Raw genomic sequence first — 22,642 nt, 5'->3', positions numbered from 1 at the left:
AAGTCCTGCCCCTGGTTGACAACAGCTGGTCTACAAGATGCACCACATCGTGCTCCGGCAGGCTCCTGGTGGATCTAGTGGATACTCCGGGATGAGGAGTCAGGACTTTCGATGAAGAGGCTATATGCTTGGCCCAGAAACGGATCTATGGAAGGGGAGTATCAAGTGCGTGGTGCAAGGTCTGCCAGCATCGAAGTCTCTAGTTTTAAGACCAGAAATAAAGGAGTTAAATCCAGTGATGTCGGTACGCTTGGTGCCGAAGAGGCATTCGGAGCCAAAATGGTCGGTTCCAAGAGTAGTCAAAGGTGTGCCCCGAGCCAAAATGTCCACACTTGCTGAAGTCGAAATAGGTGTAGTAAGGTCTATGATCAGCGCCGGAGGCAGGACCAGTGCTGAAAAAGGCACCTGTAATCGAAGGCTTAGAGATGGTCGGAGCCAAGGAAGACGGAGCTGAAGAGGCAGATTTATGCTCCAAAGATAACTTTGGGACTTTTGATTTCCCAGGCTTGCTCTGATCACCCGATGGTGAAGAAGGAACAGAATGGGATCTCTTTTTGTCCTTAGTAGGAGGGGTTGAGACCTCAATCACAGAAATGGCCTCTGAGAAGGGAAACTTGAGTAACCCTTTCAGAATGAGTTTATATTTGCGCTCATTAAGAATGAGTTGACAAACTCTGACAAATGTCACACGAAGGCTGCACCGAAAGGTGGGGCACTCCCAAACAGTATACGCAGTCATCATAGACTCATAGGTAGGTACTAGGCTATCGGCCTAAGGGTCTAAGTAAGTCTAGCCAACAAGGTTCCTGGCTTACACCACCAAAGAAAGTTATTTTCCTGTGCCCCTGTCGAGCACAGCCACAGAAGTGATCCCTGGGGTGTACTTCCTATTTTCCATCCACTAATTATATGTTAGGCAGAGATCAGCTCAGAGTAGGTGATATGCTATGGAGTAAAGCTGGAGTTTTTTTGAGACCGTCAGTGTAGGGCATCTGTTTGAGGCCAGTAATCCTCTTTGCAAGGTACTTCTGTGGCCTTTCCAGCTGCTGCAGATGTCTTGTAAGGTACATTCCAAAAGGGGCGCTGTACTCTATAATGGGTTTAATGAGTGTCGAGTAGAGGAGAGCAATGACCTCTTTTTTCCTGGATGAGAACCCTTTTGTGATGAGGTGTGCCACGTAGAAAGATTTTCCGACTACTGTGGCGATGTGATTATCAAAGGTTCATTATGAGAATCACTATTCGGGAACTTGCCCTTACATGAAGTACAGTGCTTAAAACCTGAAGTACCCTTCTTATCAGACATCTCGATAGAAAAGGCAACACAGGCCAACTGCATAAACCAATTAGAATAAAGTCAACTCTATTCTAAACAGTCAGAAAAATAACAATACACTGATATGTAGAGCAAATAAGGGAAACACCTGAACAACAAAGTCAAAGCTAATCGTTTAAACAGGAGAGAGAATACAAACTATGGTATTGAAGAAATACCACAAGGGTAAGGGAGGAAAGGCAGTACCAGCAATGGTACTTGAAAGTTTATCAACAGTAACAACGGGTAGAGAGGAAAAAACAAGGTTAGACAGAAGAAGACACTGGAAATACTAATCGCTTAATAAAATATGAAGATATCCAAACATTTTTACACAAATATCAAAAAAGTTCCACTTAGCTGACAGCTCCACTGAAACATGGCTTTACGGCTACGTGGCAAATGAAATCTGTGGTAACAGGGAGAAGGGCGTTCTGGGTAGAGACTTAGCTCGAGAGTTTTTTGGCTCGTGCGAGCTTGGAAAAAAGGCTGACTCGGTTCCGAGGGCTCGGAACCGAACCCATCAGTAATAAATGGAAAGAAGACTAACAGATGAAAGGTTTTCAGGATGGTTATTCAGCGGAATACCTGGGACAAAGGAAAAAAGGAATGCTTATATTCATTGCAAGACAAGCTCCAATAGTGATAGAAGAGGATAAAAAGATGATAATGGCATATTTGTACTCCTAAGGGGCTAGTGGCAAGGGAGGAGAATTACACTGATATGTATTTACATTCTACCTAAAACTGCTATAATGGAGCTTGAGAAAATTCTGGGAGAAATAATCAGTTTTCAGCAAGGAATATTACTTACAGGTGGTGAATGGAATGTGATTTGCAACAGTGAAGATGTACCTGGGGGGCCCAGAAGGGAAACAACTACAAAGTAGGGTAGATATTTGAAGAAATTTATGAAAATATTTGGCATGGACGATGTGAATTCAGTAATAGGAGTTCGGAGTGAATTTACATATTATCCCCAAGATATAAATACTGGGTTAAGCGAGACAATATTTACATTTCAATGGAGCATGTGTATTTAATTGAAGATCTTGATATGCACCCAATAACTATTTCAGATTATGCACCACTAATAACTAAAATAAAAACACAGGGTAATGAAGTAAAAATGAGAGACTGGCATTTTCACGCCTATCTGTTGAAAATAATGGAATTTAAGGAATGGGTAGTGGAAATTATTCAGGAGCTATTACAGGACATAAATTACTTCTGAAAATATAGCTAGAGAGGGGATACAATTAAGGTGGAGTTTAAAAATAGGATGAAAATAAAAGAAAGGGAGCTACAGTTAAATAAGAATTCCTTAGAGGGATGGACAAATGTTGAAGTATTGCAGAATAGGGGGAATCTCACAGAACAAAAGGAGGCTCAACTGCAGAATGTTAAGCAGAAAATACGGGATTACCTCGATAATATGCACGAGCATAGAAAGATTGCTGTTAAGCAACTGTTTTTTTTAATAACAGTAGAGCACAAACACTTTTAGGACAATGACTTAAGCAACAGAAAGTAGAAAGGGCTGTCAACAAGTTAGGGGAGCCCATAACAAGGAAGGCAATGAGATCCTGTAGAAGTATTAGAAATATTTCAGAAATTCTTTGAAAGCTGTATAAAGCAGAGAAATATGGAAATCAATAAAATATACAAATGGAAATGTTTATGGAAGAATTAAATATGCCAAGCTTAGAGGTAGATGAAGCTCAATTACTAATGATTAAGATAGGAGGAGATGAGATAACAACAATGATGTATAACCAATCTATAGGAAAGTCCACAGGAATAAATGGTATTCCTGTGGAAGTTTGAAAGTTAGGAGGGGAAAAAAAACTGATAAAGATCTGGAAGGTTTTGTTTAACAGTATTTTAAAAAAGGAAGTACCAACATCCTGGAAAAAAGCATTGGTAGTTGTAATACCTAAAGAGGGTAAAGATTCGTCAGACCCAGTTTCATACAGGCTGATTTCAATAATAAACTATGATTATAAAGTGTTCATGTCTATAACGGCTAAAAAAATGACAAAAGTAATGCCAAAATTGATACAGATGGATCAATGTGGTTTTGTGGAAGGAAGGCAAACATTTGATAACATTAACAGAACAATGATGATCCAGAGGGAAGCAGAGTGTAAGAAAATACCATTGTTGCTGGTGGGTCTTGATGCAGAGAAAGCATTTGACAGAGTAAGCTGGGACTTTATGAGCAGGTCAATGGAAACATTTGCATTTCCTGAAAAAAATATAAGGATTAGGAGAATACATGAGGAATTGGGGGTGAAAATTACAGTGGGTGGGGTCCTCTCTCATAATTTCTTCCTGCGCCGAGGAGCCAGGCAGGGGTGTCCTCTTTCCCCTTTGCTATTTGCATTATACTTAGAACCACTGGCAAAGAAAGCAAGGGACTCGTATTCAAGGATATAACTGGTATGGTTGTCGAGAAAAGCTGGCATTGTTTGCAGATGATATTATTTTATATCTGACAAAAACAGAAAGAGACATTACAGTGTTGTGGAACATTTTGAGACAATTTCAAATCTTTTCAGGAAATTAATTAAGCTAAAACAAAAGCAATAGCAGTAAATGATGTACCCACACACGAATTGGTTCAGCAATTTCCATATTTATGGGGACATGATAAAATGAAGTATTTAGGAGTTTGGATTAAAAATTATTCTGGTGTGGTAGCTAAGGATATATGGGAAGAGACTAAACAATAGATAATACAAAAACTGAGAAAATGGAAGCTTTGTTATAAGGCTATGGACAGTAAGATACAAGCAGTCAAAATGTTTTTTAGTCCCTTTAGTCTTGTACACAAGTCAAGCATATTCTTATCAACCAGAGGGAAAGTTCTGGACAGTAAGTAATAAGGAGCTGGAGGACTATCTGGGAGGGGAAGATAGTAAGAGTCAAGTGGGATAAACTGATTCTTCCAGTAGAACGGCAGATTGGGAGATTGGGATTACCCAATTTGAAGGTTTATTACAGAGCTACACAGTTAAGGCTCCTATATATAGCGTAAGCAGAAAACTATAATTCAAAGTGGAACGTGATGATGTTGAAATGAGGGGAAGCTCAAGAAACAAGGAGAGACCGGGATTTTGGATGCAGGTCTTTAAGAAGAATAACAATAATCATACATAATATCATATTCATAAAGTAGCAGAAAGTGTTCTAAGAACTAAGCCAGCACAGGAATGGAGAAAGGAGATTCTGCCGATAGGGATGACTGCAATTATGGATATAGACAATAGGCAAGAAGCTGGAATTTATTGGAGAAAACTGGCAATGGAACCAAGGTATTGGAAGCAAATAACAAAAGAGGGAAAGGTGCAGGTTAGAGATTGCCTTCCCTATCAAGGATTAATATCCCAGTATAGGCAAAGAGAAATAGGGGAGTCCTACACAAAAGACCATCACTGGTAGAATTTTTAGTAGAATCTAGAACAGAAGCAGCCATTAAAAAATGAATTAGTAGAGCATGATAACTATAAGAATCAATCAGAGGAGATTAGAAAGGCTTGGGAAGAGAGTTCGGATAAGCAATTCCTAAAGAAACAATGGGAGGATATGTGTATGTTACCCAAATATGCCGCAAAATCTAGATTTAGGATTTCTGCTTGGAAATGTTTACATAAATATTTTTTTATACCCAAAGTAGACTCCAAAGAATTTTTCCTCAGGTAGATTTCACCAATTTAGAGAACAATTTGAGTCTCGCCTCTAACTTACTCCTGCAACTGTTTAATGCCAATGGTTACACCCACTAACCCTGGTGCAGACAAACGCACTAATTCTGGTAAATCACACACACTCATTCTGGTAAGACAACATTCTAGGATATTCTTCCTATTGCAATTATGTAGCAGTGTTTTACAGCTGCAAACATGACTAATTTTTTCTCTCTCACCATTTAACTGTGCGACTGAAAACTGCAAAGAGCAGAAACATTAATCATGTACATCAATATACGTGTATATACAATGCTACTTTAATCAACATTACTTACTCTAGAATATCTTTCCCACTATAAATGTGATGACATTACATTAGGTTACGTCACAAATATATTTTGCCACCATACAGGTCACGGCTAAGAAAGTCCAAGGACCAGTCCATCCACCTCGTTAGCAAATATGAATGCATGTTTATAAGTATTGCATTAACTCCCTTTATCCCCCCATTTTGTACATGACGTCACAACTACAGTGACCATCACCTGGAACCAATTTTCACACCGTCATGTAGCTAGTCATCTAACTGCAAAAATACTTCTTTACACCCTTCTCTGTGTAACTTTCCCTCTATTTCAAATTATGCCCAGTTAATCTTAAGTAATTCCTTTTTCAAAAGCCATTCTCCTCCAGGGGCTTTGACTCCTTGAGATATTTCTCTGCCATGTCTCCTCTCTACCTCCTCCCCTAATCAGAATACATTTGAATTTGTTAAAAGTTTATAATATGGTCCCCCGGAATCATGGTCTAGTTGTGATGTGGGAGTTTGCACGCTGTTGTGATCCTTACTGCTAGGATACCTGGAGTTTAGGTTTCTGGTAATTCCTTCTAGGAATGTGACTATGTCGTTCTGGAAAAGTTGTGTAGCCCTTTGATCCACAGTGATATGATGTTAGGAGCTTTATGGTCTCAACAGGTCCAGCTGTGACCATAACCTTGTCAGGGTAGAGAGGTTTACATGCACCATGGTCAATATTTGTAATAGTAAATTGGACTGAGAGAGGGAACCAGATTAGTAGCAATCCAAAATGTGGCCACAAGATGGTTCACTGAACCTCATCAAGAAAAGTGATACTGGAAACCACCAATGGAACAAGGTGAGGGGGAATGTTCACATAAGGACAGAGTTGAAAAAGCATACCTCATACTTGTGCACATACAGCAGGGGAAGTAGTCAATCCCAGAGGAATGGAGCAAGAGAGGCAGAGGACAACTTAACCAGTGTTCCAAAGACAGGTCCTGGGAACAACTATATTATGACATTAGAGACCAAACCAGACAATGGCAAACTAGAAGCAGTATCCAGGCTGTGTACAGCACTAAATGTAAAAGCAAAATATTAAATAATGACCATATACTGATCGGAAATGTTGGCAGAACCTAGAGCAGAGGGATAATATGACTGTAGCAGGAAGCCCTGGCCAAAAGCTTAACTATGGAATTCTGTACTTCCTACAGTTGAGGCAGGCTAACATCTGAAACCCAGAAATAAAAGGCATTACTGCAGTGTAAGTGAAAGGAAACTGTATGAAGCACCACTGCACAGTCCAGAGAAGAAATAAGCAGTTTGATTTGCATATTTTTCAACTGTATAAAGGCAGTGTTGACAATGGCCGAAATGTGGAATTTAGGTGTAGCCCCTGTAAACTACCACTAAGAATCATATCCAGATCAGACAGCATACAGGCTGTTTTTCACATCTAGGATGAAAACAGAGATAGGACAAGGACAGATGCTATATGTGCAAAGGGGAGCACAGACTCTAGCACATGCTTCTAGCATGATTAAACCTAACTTTAGAACACTGAGTGTAGTCGTGGAAAGTAGATGAAGGGGAGAATTATTTTCAGAGGAAAGGAGACCAAATCCATGCAACTTCTGAACATCCTGCAATGAATGGTGAGCTAAAAATACAACTAATATAAGAAAAACAACTATGTGGCAAGGTCACTAACAACTTAATATTATTTAACTCAAACAGATGGGAAAGAAGAGACTGGAGACAGGAAAGGAGTATAGGGAGAGGGGTGCGCATATGTGGGAAGACCAAAAAAGGAAGGCAGTACATGTGAGTTCGCAGACTGCAAAGTGTTAACAGTCAGGTTGCAAGAGGGAAATAAAATAACATATGGCAGAATGAGTTAGGAGGAAGTAAGGCAAAATGTCAAACCAGTAAGACAGATATAATGTAATACTAAAGAAATTACATGCCATTGTAGTTTATGTATGAAACTGACAGGCCATGATGGGCTAAGTTAAATGGGAACAAAATGACTTGAACAAAAAATACTGGTGCAAGAACCAACACTTGATAGAATCGATAAACAAATACAGATGCAAGAAGGTGACCGAGTTTATAAGCAACCTGGAAACGGAACCTGAAAGGATAACTTTCAAATAGCACCAGTGGGGGGTAAGGTCATTGTGGGAGAAGGACAACTAAATATGCACAGGAGTGAGTATCTGAATTGGCCAATAAAAAATTGTTTGACCTAGGAAACGCAACAGTGATCCAAATACAAGCAGCAGGCACATAATTGCTAAGATGCACGGTCACCAAATAAGAGAATGGATTATAAGAAATGTTGCCTGGAAAAGGGGTCGACTGATGGGGGGGTGAAAGTGAAAATGGTGGTAGGTTTTTCCTGCACTGGTACCTCAAAGAACAGAGGTGGGTTCAGTGTTACGGCACTTAATGCTAAAGGTGGGTGGGTGCATCCAGCAATCACAAAAATCAAGTGGGGTGGGAATTCACATTACCGATTTATTAGTGAGAAAGCTATTAAGTTTTATGTTGAAACAATAAAAAGGGCAGTTATAAGTGTGGGAATGAGCATTGCCTGGTATTGGAGGAAGGAGAGCATCAGGAGAGATGTGTGAAGTATGTGGTGCCACAGCAGCAAATGGTACAAGAGAGTCAGCACCTGGGGCAAACTTGGCACCCTTATGGGAGACAGAGGCTAACAAATACACTCACATGGAAGTAAAAGACGACTAGGATAAGTCACCAACCTATACAATGATAATGACAAATAAGGTGGCACATGACACCCCTGTCAGAGAGACAGCAAAACAGGGGTAGAAGGATGGACAAGAGAGTAATACAAGGAAAAATCACAATTAAAAGACCCCTGAAACAAAAAAAGAGAGCTGAAAATAAATTAAAAATAGTATTTGTTGTTTTATACAGTGGATGAAGATAATGACATCAATATAAAGGCCCGTATGAAGGGTTCTGGCAGGATTTAATGGGTGGAATGTAAATTATATATGTCCATTTGTGTTGTATACAACTATAATACAACTGTACCAATATGCTGCATTTTTTTTTCTATTACAGTTTTTGTCTCTCTCCTACAGTTTCATATGAGGTACAGGATATGTAGCAGCAGTGACCAGGCAATGTGCTTAGTAACTGGTCAGCAGAAGTCACCAGGCCAACCTATCAGCAGGGGGACACAGGTCACCACATTGAAGGTGACCTGAAGGGCTTGCTGCTGATGTGGCCACCTCCGGTGGAGGGGGAGTGTGGAACTCCAACGGAGAGTGGCCTGATGACCCCCCCCCCCCGCAACAGGTGTGATGACTGGTCAAGTCTGAGGCCTTTCTTAAATCCCTCTTTTCCTCACCATTTACATAGGGAGCTGAATTAGCTGGCTACAGAGGGTCAGAACAGCAAACAGTGTTGCAGCTATGGACTGCTTTGATGCTTGTGTGAATGCACATAGCCTGGGGCAGTCTGCTTACTGTTTATTTTTCCATTTGTTTACAGGGTTAGTCCGACTGGACACAAGGTGACCGTTTTCAGCAGAGGCCCAGTGAGAAAAGCTCCAAATACATAGTAAAAAGTTATAAAAATACAAAAATTTATATAAACATAGCTATTTTGTACAAAGAGCATAGAACATATAAAAGGAGTAAAAATCAGTTTTACAATTGATGCAGCATAAAGTGGTTAGCATACTGAGAAACAAACAAGATATTATACAACAACTATAGTTATTGTTATTATTACTAATGTTATTGTCACATTAGTCAAATAACCACTAAGAGCACAGCTGTGCAGCTCTTTAGCTGGAGAACTGGCACTATACTAGACCTAATACATAATACTAGACCTAATACATACCCAAGCAGCATCTGGCCACAATGCGCTATAACACTGTACATATTTAGCATTGCGCCACAGCACTGCAAATCTTTGGAAGTACATCGCTCTGAAGACTACTTCTTTAACATAAAGACACCTAATTTGAAAAGTGAGTTTCCTATGCCATATCAGACCTCTAAGGAGTAGGAATCTGTATGGGGGTAGCTATTTTTCTCAAAAGAAAAATGCAATGCATTACTTTTTCAAAATCATCTTTCAATAAGACAGCCCTGTGCAACCATTCTTTGAAAGGAAGTCTAGACCAACTCCATTTACCATACATAAAAATCAGAGTTTAGACTCATTGAAAAGGTCTAACATGGAGGAAGGAAAGTTCTGCTTTCCATATTTCAAACTTACCACATTCTCCAGTGGTGCAGCACCAAATACTTTGAACACTGGATTTGGTTTGGAGGGAGAGATGCAGAGGACAATAGCTTGCTGTCCAACTCTGGTGGTATACTCATCGAGTGTTGCCCGCAATTTCCTGCAAGAAATGTGAGGTTTAATTACATATTTGTAGAGAAATTATAATATAACACATCATCTGATTACTTACAAAAGCTCTGCTGGCCAAACAGGTCCTACTGGGCAAAATGTCATTTTATTTTATTTTTTTCTAGGTGCTCTTAATATAAAATGACTGGTTCAGAGCCCAGGTGTTAAGGAACCACAAAGAGATGCCTAACACTAAGAAACACTAAATACAATGCATTTCAGTGCACAGCAGCAGAGGGTCAAAGTCTGCACTCTTGTGGCAGGAGAGGGCTGATTTGGCCTACAAGAGCTAGAAATTGCTGGGGGAAAGGTCACTGTGTGCTTACCTGATTGGCCTTAGGGCATAGTTAGTGCAAACATCAGAAAAGATATAAAAAGAAAACAAGAACATACAGATACATGACGTAATTGACATACAGTAGCTCCAGGAAGTATATAGATGCCTGCAACTACATTCTTTTCTTAGAACTACTGCCTGTCAATCACATTCCCATTCACAGAGAAATCAGTGCTGTCTACTTCTACCACAGAATGTGCAACTCTTCTGAATATTTTAATATTATGCTTATCCTAAACTGTGCCAAATTCTCATTCAGTTCTGTTTCACTGTGTAGGGAAAACCCTCACTAATACTATAACTGCAAAGACAATTGTCATTAACCAAAATAAAAAAAAAGAATTGTAACCAGTAAAGAAATATTACAGTAATTAAATTCAAGAATTTTACCTTTGTGCATACATAAATAAGAAAGGAGAAGAAAACTGCATAAATCAATGCTCATTAAATGTTGAGAGATTCCTTACAAAAAAGAATACAAAGTGTAACAAACCTGCCTTATTGCAGAGTACCTTAAAGCAGTTTCCCCTCTACTCACCTCCTATAGATTGCCGAAGGGTGATCTATGCCTGGTTTACAAGGCAACCGCAAACCCCACACTTATGAATCCCGTGCATATTGCAAGTCAAACAGTACCATAAATACAAGGTCTAAGGACTGAATTTTGTCTATGACAAACAGAACATGCTGGAGAGACAGATATGTGTTCCAGAGACTGCCTCTGCTATGAAACAGACTTCCCCATCCATGTGAAGCAGATTTAGTCTATTACCAGTTTAGGCACAACCTAGACCATTGGATGGGGAACAGGAAATTTACACTGGGCCTGGCACCCATGTCTCTTATTGAGAGAAGTAACTTATAAATGTCTGGCCCTCAATGTCCTCCTTGGATACAGGACATCATTATTTTTTCAGGAAAACTCGACTAGGCTTAGAAAGGCAGCAACAATCTATTAATCTAGGAGTGTGTACAGAAATATGTAAAACATTCCAGCATCACATGGGATAGTGGACTGTCTATGACCACAGCAGAAATAAAGAAGTTATGTTCTTGCCATAACTTTGCATCTGTGTTGTCTATCTTCATTCATTCTTGACAGTTGGGTCTCCGTTCCATCTTCAAAACTGACCTGGCCATTGGCTCGCGCCAGCCAGAAACTCCAGAGCTAAGGTTACCCATAGTGCCTCTCTTCCCTTCCCTTCAGATCGAGTTTGCCCACAGAAAACAAAAAGCGGAAACTTTGTCTGAGCAAATGCCCTACTACTGAACCAGGACTAGTTCCGGACCACCAGGAGCCTTTGGAGGGGGTAGGAGGGTGGGATGTCTTGTATGAATGAAGATTGAACATTATGGCAAAAACACAACTTCTTTATCTGATGTTGTCAATCTTCATTCATTCATGACAGTTGGGACAGAGTCCCTAGCTACTTTATGTCCTAGGAAGTCCTATGGAAGGAAATTCCTGAGCACCATAGAGCCAAAGGATGCTCTTCCTCTGGAGATCAGATCCAATTTGTAATGAGTGATAAAGGTATGAGGGGTAGCCCAAGTAGCTGCTGTGTAAATCTCATCCATGGAGGCTCTAGAATGAAAGGCCATCAAAGTGAAAACTGACCTGATAGAGTGAGCCTTGACTTTAGTTGATAAACAAAGGTGATACAATCTCTCAACCATTTCAACAAGGTGACTTTGGAAACTGGATTGCCTAGTAGAGGACCTAAAAAGGATAAGAACAGTGGTCTGATTTTCTGCAGGATTTCGTTATGTCCAAGTAAAAATGTAATTGTCTGTGTACATCCAACAAATGCAAATAATATTCTCCTTTGAAAAATTTGGGAAGAAAACTGGCAGGTCAATGGATTGGTTAATATTAGAGTCTGAGACAACTTTGGGTAGAAAGGAGGGGTTAGTCCTAAGTGATACTCACTCTCTATGAAAAGTGATGCATGGGTGCTTTACACACAAGGCCTGCAATTCTGATATTCTCCTGGTTGAAGTGATGGCTGCAAGGAATAAGGTCTTCCAAGATAAAAAATTTTATGTCACAGGTGGCTGCTGGCTCAAAGGGCTGATGAGACAAGGTTTCTAAGACTAATGTCAAATTCCAATGTTCAATGGGCTCTTTAAAAGGTGACTTTAAATGCATATGACCCTTTAGGAAGGTTCTGCAGAGGCGGTGAGATATCAGGGAAAAATCATCGAAGCCATTATGGAAATTTGAAACGGCTGCCAAATGAACTCTAATAGTAAAAGCTGAAGCTCCTGAGTGGAGTAAAGTTGACAAACATTCCAATGCCTTATTAAATTGAGGCTGGAAAGGGGTCTAGGCCTTCTCCTAGAGACCAGATCACAAATTTGTTCCATTCCCTAAGATAAAGTTTCCTGGTGGATCCTTTATGGGAAGGCAGAAGTATCTTTTGTACTGGGGAAGATAAGATTATTCTGCCTGGCAATTACCGAAGTGGATGTACCAAGCAGTCAGCTTAAGAGTTGGTAGGTTGGGATGGACCAGCCCCTGGGATGAGATAGGAGCCCTGGAACTGGGTCCAGCATCCACGGACGGTGAACTAAGTGAGGTCAAAGAAAGGGGAACGAGACTTGACGGGGCCAACATTGTGCAATGAGGATCACTTTGCTTCTTAACCTTTGTGCTTTCTTCAAGAACTGGAATATTAGGGGAATGGGAGGAAAGGCATAAAGCAGTCCTGGGGGCCAAACATGCAGGAGAGCATCTCTCGAGGACTCCCTCTGAGGAGGGATAAGGGCAAAATAGCTGCTGCATTTGTGGTTCGTAGGACATGCAAACAGATCGCAACAAGGCTGACCCCAACGATGAAAGATCTTCACCGCTACTATTGGATTGAGAGACCACTCGTGAGGCGGGAGAATGCATTTGCTCAGTTTGTCTGCAATCACTTTGGAACTCCTGGGAATGTGCATTGCTATCAGAAAGTGGTTGAAGGCGATTGTCCACTGCCATACTCTCATGGCTTCCAGACATAACGGGTAGGATCTGGTTCCTCCCAGTTTGTTGATGTACCAGACGACGGACATGTTGTCTGATGGGATAGCAATTGTCCCTGATAGAAAGGCAGATTGGAATGCTTGCAACACTAAAAGCACCGCCCTTAGTTCCAGGACATTGATATGCAAATTGGCCTCTAAGCGGGACCAAGTGCCTTGGACCGTCTTTCCCTGAAAATGCCCCCCCCCCCCACCCCATCAGGTATGCATCTGTGGTCACTACAGCCTTGGGCTAAGGGGGTGAAAAGGGGCGACTCCATAACTCCTCTTCTGGCTTCATCCACCAATTCAGATCCTGCTTGCATTGATTTGTTATGCAGACTGGATAAGACATGGGGCGAGTTAACAGAGACCACTGTGACGCTAGCAGCTATTGAAGCAGCCTCATGTGGAATCTTGCCAGGGGAACTAGGGTGATTGTCGCTGCCATTGACCCTAGTAATTGTAAGACTAAGCGAGCTGGGACTATGTCTAGAGAGAGTATCGCTTGGAGCTGTGACCTTAACCTTCATAATTTGTGAAGAGGAAAAGCAACCAGACAGGATCTCATGTGGAATGTTGCTCTGATGAATTCCAAGTTTTGAGTGGGTACCAGATTTGACTTTTCTTTGTTTATTGAAATGCCTAAGAGCTCTGCCGGTTCCAGAGTGTAGTATAAGGCGTAAAGCAGTAGATGCCTGATGGGGGCGGTAAGGAGCCAATCGTCTAAATATGGAAACATCCGGAATCCTTGCAGTCTCAGATGAACTGCTACCACTGTCATGCATTTGGTGAACACACTGGGGGCTGTGGTGAGACCAAACGGCAGTGCGCGAAACTGGTAATGACTGGCTCCCAGCTGGAAGCGGAGATATCTTCTGGAGTGCTTGTCCATTTTTATGTGGTAATACGCATCCTGAAGATCTATTGAGCACATCCAATTGTCTTTCTCCAGAAAAGGAACGATAGACTGAACTGTGACCATCCGGAATTTTGTCCGACAAAGTTGTTCAGGATACCGAGGTCTAGAACTGGCCTCCAGTCCCCTGTCTTTTTTGGCACTAAAAAGAGTCTTGAGTAAAAATCTGGATCCTACTTGGTCTGGTGGGACTGTTTGGATGACTCTTTTTCTGAGCAGCTTTAGAATTTCTTGAGCTGCTTCGCCTCTCTGACTGGACGGAACGTCGGGGATTCACCTTTGCAGCATTGGATAAAGATGGAAGGGGATATGGTAACCTGTGGTAATTATCTGCACCAAGAATCTGATGTTACGGAATGCCAAGCCAAGTGGTGCAGAAAGAACCTTCCCTTGACTGCCTCCAGAGGTAAGCAATTGGGCCGCTCCTCAGGAGTGCTGATAGGGTTGCCCAAAGAAAGAATCTCTGGAACCCTGGTTACACGGGCCCCCTCTACCACAGGGAGGGGGGGTCTTCCTGATGAGTTCCCCCTCTGCCCCATGAAGAAACTACATGTCTTGAAAAGGCCTTTGGGACTTCCTGAACCACATCTTCCCACTCCTCTGATTCCTGGAATAGGGATGTTGAACAGAAAAACTTATGCCTACAGCAAAAATGGTCTTTCCATCCTTTTCATACCTGGCTAATGTGTCTAACTTTTGGGCCAAACAAAGAGGCAGTGTCAACGGGAGCGTTGACGAAGGAAGATTTGAATGGGTCCACAAAGTCACAAAAGAAAATCCAGGTGTTATGAAAACGCCTCCACCCACTGCTCTGGTCGCCCCTTTGGTTGTATGTGCAATCAACCATATGGAGGAGTTGGAGATAGATACTAGGGTCACAAGCTGGGAGGCAACCTTGTCACATACTGCTCCTGCTAGGGTTCCTGAGAGTTCAGTGATCAGGTCCCTTTGAAGATTGGTAAAATGTGCCAGATAATTCAATGACTGAATGGCAAAGGTCATTGAAGCATAAACCCGCTTCTCTAATCTGTCCAATGTCTGACACTCTCTGTTTGAAGGATGGACAGTAGAACTCTCCTCAGAGTTCCTTCTTTGTGTCCACTGCCACCACCATAGCATCTACTGCTAAACCCTTGGACCAGTGGGGTTATTCCTCTTAGAGGGGAAGGAGTATTTTGTCTGGTCTCCAGGGGATTGGCTCTACAGCGTCAGGGGCCTTCCAAGCACGCTGCACGATCAGCTTGACTAACTCATCTGTAGGTGGGGTCACCCAGGAAGTAGAAGATTGGGCACAGAAAGCCTGCAAGAAGACAGATTCCTCGGAGGAAGAGTTGGTGGGCTTCCGGTCACCCCTCTGTTTTAACATTTCTAGGATGTCTCCAAAGGGGACATCTGCTAGGGGAGATGGTGGTGACCCTTCCTCCACTTCATCAAAGTCTGTATCCTTGATGAAAGATTCTTCCGGAGAATCAACGTGCTTTCTCATGCACAATCTCTTACCTCATGGAGGGGAAGGAGTATTGTGTCTGGTCTCCAGTGGATTGGCTCTACAGAGTCAGGGGCCTTCCAAGCACACTGCACGATCAGCCTGACTAATTCACCTGTAGGTGAGGTCACCCAGGAAGAAGACGACTGGGGACAGAAAGCCTGCAAGAAGACAGGAGTCCTTGGAGGAAGGGTTGGTGGGCTTCCGGTCGCCCCAATGCTTTAAGATTTCTAGGATGTCTCCAAAGGGGACATCTTCTGGAGGTGACCGTGGTGACCCTTCCCCTTCATCGGTCTGTATCCTCTGTGAGAGATTCTTCCGGAGAATCAACGTGCTTCCTCATGCACGCTCTCTTACGATGTCCACAGAGTGGGTTCTGGCACCATGGTGAGATCTACCATCGATATCGAAGTTGGCACCAGGAGTAGTGTCAGCATCAAGGTCTCCAAATCCTGAAAGGAGGTTGAAGAAGGAAGATAAGTTGGGAGTCTGTGGAGAAAAATCCTCAGCTCCAGGTGAGAGGGAGGCCCTAGATGGGGTTGGAATACCTTTGGCCACCAAGAGCTGATCCACCAATCTAACTACATCAAGCTCCGAAAGGCTCCTGATGGAACGAATGGACATCCCAGAGGGAGATTCTGGGCAATCAATAAAGGCACTAGGCTGCTGACCAGCAAAGGGGTCAATTGACTGAGAATATCCCGTCCTGGCTAGGGTTTTGATATTCGGTACAATGGTTGAATGACTAGAAGGTTGTGTTGTGGGGGAATTGACCGGTTGTATGAGAGAAACTATCATTGGTGCTGAAAGGGTCGGTACCATAGTAACTTTAGTCGGTTCCATAAACATAGATGGCACCATGGAAGGGGCCATAGACTCTGGTGCTAAGACAGTTTTCGGTGCCTATTTAGCTTGCTTTGACCTCGGTTCTGTGGAAACCAGGCCTTTGGATGATTTTGGCTCCTGAGAATGAGGAGATGCTGGAACCGAATGGCTCCTCTTTCTTTTTTGCTTCTTTTCTAGGATGTTTTGACACCTCCGCCTCAGATAAAGCCTTTAAAAAAGGGGGGGGGGGTTTTAACAACCCCTTCGGGATCAACTTATTTCGATGCTCTGCAAGAGTCCGGGCACTAAAACCTTTACAGAGGTCACATGAAGGCTGAATTTCCAAGTGGGGAACCTCCAAGCAATAAATGCAGGAAAGATGCCCATCAGAGTTGGGCATCTTCCTGCCACATTTGTCGCACTGTTTGAATCCAGTTGTATCTTTTTTGTCAGCCATTTCTAAGGTAAGTCACTTGATTAATTAACTGCTGTTTACGCGACCACACACACATATACACACACACAAACAGTTAAACAACAGAGCAAAGTAAGGAAAGATTTTTTTTTTTTTTTTTTTTTGAGGCGAACCACTTTGGTAGCAAGAAAAATACCCAGAAGGGTAAAGGAGAAGAAGAAGAAAGGAAAGAATACCAAGAAATATTTAGAAAATAAAGCACAACTTGAGAGCACAGCCTGATACGTCTTGAAACTCTACGTGGCAAACGAGATCTGGGGGGAGAGGGAAGAGAGGCACTATGGGTAATCTTAGCTCAAGAGTTTCTGGCTGGCGCGAGTTTGTTACAACAGCCAAGTCGGTTCTGAGGACGGAAGCGAGACCCAACTGTCATGAATGAATGAAGACTGACAACAACAGATCATTCACTAAGACTTTTAAGACGTACTGCAGCTATGGTAAATGCTCCAAGCAACCATGCAATCCTCTTCTTCATAGATGTTTACCATTATATTCATTACTTATTGGCAAGGACAGCAATGTAACAAACTGACCAAAAGAGGGAAAATGAAAGTGAAACAGATCATGCAGTACAGCTGATGCAAAAACGCACTAACTTTAGGCAGTCAACTATGTCATGCTTTGTAAAAATATGTACACAAACCCAAATCACAACTTCACACATACTCTGGGATGAAACATTCTTAAGGAAAACAGCCATAGGGATTACTTCCCTAGTACAATGAGTTATACCTTAGCAATTCCATTCAAAGTTTATTACATTTTTAATAAAAAGGCATTGCAGCTTCCCTGGAAATCTTTGCCCAGTTATGAAAAGGAACCTATGCGCAATAGTAAACGAGTCAAACAAGTGGGCAATTTAATGTTTTTAGTACTTTGGATACAACACAAAATCATCTATGAAAAATTCTTTCACATTTCAAAGGTCTAGCAAGCTAGATCGCCTGATGCAGTAAAACTACTTTTGTAAAAACAGAGGTATTTGGTATCTAATAAATCCTTATATTATGTAAAATTACAAAGGATTTTTTACAATGTTCCCCTGCAACTTGGTAATCTGTATGTTTGTACATAATATGACCTGAAATCGATTTTTTTTTTCTCTCGTAAAACTGTAAGTCATAGAAAATGCAGGTTCACATGGGTATGAAATCAGTTTCCCACATATCAAATTATATCTTTTTTTTTTTACGAGGCCTACTATGAATGAGAACTATGAAACTGCTCAGATGTTCATAGGTTCATGGACAGTTACTAAAACTGTGGTTCAGGAGACCATCGAGGAGCTTAGTCAAACTTCTCACTTATCCCAAAAGCATTGTCTGGTTAATTGACTTGCTCAAGGACACAGAGTTGGCAAATGAAGGTTGAAAGAATCAATTCCTAGACAACTACAAATACAAGAAATTTACATCAAGATATGAAAGGAAATTTCTAAGAAAGATTGCCAAACACTGTAAAATATTATGTATAGTAAAGCAAGAGAGTCCAAGCCTTTTCTACACCACCAAATAGGACACCTTTTTCATGTTTCTTATAAGATTTTCTGGTTGAAAGCCCAAGATCTTAATACAGACTGACACCCTCAATCCCTGTGGAAGCTATTGATTTTTTAATGAAATGTATGGTATCATTTGAAATGTTTGCCTGTACTTCCAGAAAATGGAAGAGATTATAGTATCAGACGGATGTCTGCCCCTTCTGCCTGGATTCCACAGTTTTGGGCATCCTTGTGCTAGGCAGACCTCCCCCTACTGTAGTCATCAGCAGGACATACAGTATAAATGGAGAATAAGAACCTTTTCAGTGCTGCTGCAACAGCAGTATTTACTAACCTCAGGACAAGCCTGAGACACAAGGAGGGAAAGCACATCTATGAAGCAGAATCACAGAAACAAGAAACCCTTCTCAGACTAGATATAAAGCAAGTCAATACACTTTTCAGAAGGGATGGGGAAGGGATCTTACAATGCAGTAGCAATCCAACATGAGCATCTACAGTTATGCTTGTTATGCTTACACAACTATCCCATGTTCATCATAAGGATTACTACTGTACAATGATTCAGCATAGCAGTGTCAAGGCCCGTCCAGCTCATGGCAAACAGGTCAGTCTCTAGTGCCTAAGGAAGGAGGGAATGGACATCCACATAGCCGCAGAATTCCTGGGGGAAAGGATCCCAAAATGCTTTGAGATGAAAGATTTACTCTTGTAGCAAAACTATCCTGGTAGATAAAGCTCTGATTTGTCCTTGCAATACTTTTAAGATCAGTCTGTTAACTAGTTATATATGGTTTTGCTGAAGACAAAAGGTAGTCAGTCTCCCCAAAATCCTTGGTCTTATCCAAAGAGTACTGTAGTTGCCTGTGGACATTCAGGAAGTGAAGAATGTTTCCCTTTTAATCAGAGGATTAAGAATGAAAAAGTGTGTGGTGTGGTTAAGAACTACTTCAGATACTACATTAGGTATAAAGGAGGGACTGGTCCTTAAAGCCATAGTGTCCTTGTGGAAGACTGTGCAAGACGCCTGCAACTAGAGTCTCTCCAGGTTGACACAATTGCCACCTAACCCCGGATCTACCATGACAGAAATGTATAGCAGCACAGGCTGCTAGTGCAAAGAAAGCTAAAAGTCATTTTTTCCTAGAACAAAACTCAGATTCCACGGCGAAGAAACTGGCTTTCTCGCTGGTCTATAAGATATCCTTCAGGAAATACACTGCTAATGGCATCTTGGTCAAAAGTGAGTTCAAAGATAAACAAGCTGAGATAGAGGGTTCCTGTTACTGCGAACGCTTAGGTTGTCTAACACTTAAACGTTGACATCTAAATGTTGAATGCTCAAAACCGCGAGCGGCCAATTACGCAATTTTTTTCCCAGGGAAAAAATTTGCTTGGCCATCATCGGAGATTTCCTTTTTCCCCGATGAAGAGCGACCTCGGAGTTGGCATACTTAGGGAGGGGGTGGGGGCATGTCAGGGGGTGTGGGGGGGCACAAAGCCCCCCACTTGATTAGCGTTTTAGAGTACGTTTTTTTTTTGCTTGACCAAGCAAATTTTTTCACATGGAAACAATTTCCATAATTGGCCGGTCGCAGTTTTCAGCGTTCGATGTTTAGGTGTTGATGTTTCAGAGTTCAACAACCTAAACTGTTCGACGCTGTAATATAGACGTGATATGGCAGCAGTAAGCCCCTTCTCAAACAAAACAGAAAAATTATAGCTTGCTGCACTGTGGCTCCTTTATGTTCTTTGCCTTTGGAATTACACCAAGCAGTGTAGTGTTCCACTTAGCCAAGTAAGATTTTCTAGCTGCCTTCATTCAGCATCTGCAGAACTCCTAGGGGAAAGGATCCCCATTAGTGAAGAAGTCTCATCTTCCATGCTACGGATGTAGGTGCTTTAGATTTGGATGCACCAAAAACACCAGAGGTTGTGCTAGCAAGCTGCAGGATAAGAGGAGAATCCTGGGGCCATCAATGCTCAGTTACTTCGAGAAGGAAGAACCAAAGTAACTTTAGCCAGGAAACAGCGAGTAGATTTAGCCCAAATCTGTCTGTATTGCTTTCCACAGGACTTTGAGAATCATGGGAAGTAGAAGAAAACCTAAAAGGGAAGTCTGTTACATAGTATGGAGAAAGCATTCACTGAAAGCGGTTATACATGGGAACTTTGAGTAGAATTGCAGAATCCAGCAGTTTACTTTGTCAAATAGGTCTACAGCTAGAGTGCCCCAGGCTATTGCAATTTATAGAGGAAGATTCCTGCGTCTAATCTCCATTTTTGGTTAACAGCTGCTAACCTGTTTAGTTGGTGCATCAAGGCATACTGTTCTGACAGGAGTTGGTGGACTCACAGTAAGAAATGTGGTTTGAAAGCCAGTTTCCAAGCCATCACGGTAAGCAAGCCTGACTGGCAAGAGAAGGTATCCCATGCCGGTTTATGTACCAGATGACTGTTGTCCACAATCATACTGAGGACGGCTGATCAAAACACCCTCTTGAATTCCTGGAGTGCACAGATTGCTATCAACATCTCTCTGATGTCGATATGCTCGATTAGATCCTTCTTGCTCCAACATGTTGTCCAACAAACTTGTACTTCAGTGTATATTATGGTAGGATTCCCCTTTAATTTGCACTAACTGCATTCCCTAGCTGTTCTTCACCTGAATGGACCACCAACTTAACTCCCTGTGTGTTTTGGGGGGGTATCACCCAATCCAATATGTGCAAATGTTTGCACCATAAATGTAATGAAGGAAAATTCTTACAGGCAATCTGCAAGTGGGACTGTAAAAACTAAGGGAGAGCATTACTGTTTTAGGTGTGCTACATTGCCGGCTTTTAACATTATCACAGTTCTGCAGTGCCTTCATGTGTTGTCAACATCACAGCAAATACAGCTTGCTTTGTCACAGGTGCTGTAGTTGGATGTAAGTTTATGTAACTCGGACAAGAGGGAAAACACAAGTTTCCCTTTTGAATTTGTACAACTCTCAAAGATAGCATACAATAGCATATAACAAAATGTGGGTGTGCAGGGACAAAGTTCTCACATGGCAGAGGTAAAACGGGTGTGCAGTCCTCTTGAAAACCAATATATATTCCAGTTTTGTGTGTGACTATCAATTAAGTCAAGAGCTCAACAAACAGCAGTAATGTGTAGATGGTTCACTTACAATGCTCTACACCTCACCTAAGAGAGATGCTATGTTTCATTAGACTCACACCAAGGTCATGTAACTCAGGTGAGGACTTTTTAGGATGGTTCATGCAGTCATGAAAAAAAATACCACAGTCTGTGAAAAGAAGTTGGCTAGTGCTGCTACTTTTTCTTACAGAACAATATCACACAATCTGTAATGTTATGAATGGGCTCCAGAAAGCATTTTTTGAAAGAAAGAATTTCTAGTAGGTGAAGGAGATTCCAAGTATACTAAGCTGCTCTTGTGACACAGCTTGGAAAAGTGAGTTATCCAACTAATTGCAAATATGTAGTCCCTTAATTCTGAAATGTGCAAAGGCTGAAACTAAATACCTAATAAATACCCTGGCAGCAGTGGACAACGCAATGGACATGGTGGTGAACTGAAGTGCTTCAAGTTCACCAGAAATCAAGGAAACTTTCTGTGTCCCTGCTAGACAGAAATATGGAAATAAAGCATCCTTCATATCCAGCAATTCCACAAAGATTCCAAAAAAGAGAAGGGCCCCCACAGTCTTTTTTAGGCAAACTCCAACTTCTACACTTCCCGATGTAACAAATTCTAATTCTGGTGTTAAGCAGTGTCATCTTGGCACTGACTGAAGTCTGAACAATACAAGACTTAAACTGAAAAGCCCTCCATATTCATACCCACATCTGTACAGTTCCTGAAACATGGCTTAATTTTACTGACAACACTTCTCCATACCTGGCGTCAGCACTTATTACCTGTTGAGGTTCTCAGGGAGCCATGGGTAGGCTATGGTTGACCAAGTTTGCAGATGACTGCAAGCTAGGCGTGGAATTCTCCAAGTGATGTGGATATCCTCCAAGAGGGTCTCACCCAAACAAATGACTGGTGCCAGAAACATGGATTCAAGCTGAATGCCAAAACATGCATTATCATCCCCTTTGGGGAGAGTGACGTCCCCACATATTATCACATCAATAACAATGTCCTAAGCACACAATCAGTCGTGAGGCATTTGGGTACCCAGGTTGATAGCAACCTGACTTTTGACCACCATGTTGCTTCTGTTGTACGGAAAGCTTTCTACACAGCCCACCTCATAAGTAAGGGTATCTCATCCAGGGACAAGGAGGTCATAACATCCCTGTATTCTTCCCTTATAAGGCCAGTTATTGAGTACAACACCCCCTTCTGCATGTA

General features: G+C 41.8%; 1 protein-coding gene across 7 annotated transcripts in view; it reads right to left on the bottom strand.

Annotated features, from left to right (window-relative positions):
- The window catches only part of NRF1 (nuclear respiratory factor 1), an 840,475-nt gene that overhangs the window by 640,631 nt on the left and 177,202 nt on the right, over positions 1 to 22,642 (bottom strand). For all 7 annotated transcript variants that reach the window (XM_044088840.1, XM_044088845.1, XM_044088844.1 and 4 more), the window contains exon 4: positions 9,578 to 9,704. In XM_044088840.1, the coding sequence (XP_043944775.1) occupies positions 9,578 to 9,704 (127 nt within the window). The remainder of the gene's footprint in view (positions 1 to 9,577; positions 9,705 to 22,642) is intronic.

Source organism: Protopterus annectens, chromosome 11.part0 (assembly GCF_019279795.1).
Source record: "Protopterus annectens isolate FY-2018-M chromosome 11.part0, PAN1.0, whole genome shotgun sequence".
NCBI lineage: Eukaryota > Metazoa > Chordata > Ceratodontiformes > Protopteridae > Protopterus > Protopterus annectens.
The sequence above is the reverse complement of the archived record's forward strand: the minus strand, read 5'-3'. Positions and strand labels throughout refer to the sequence as shown.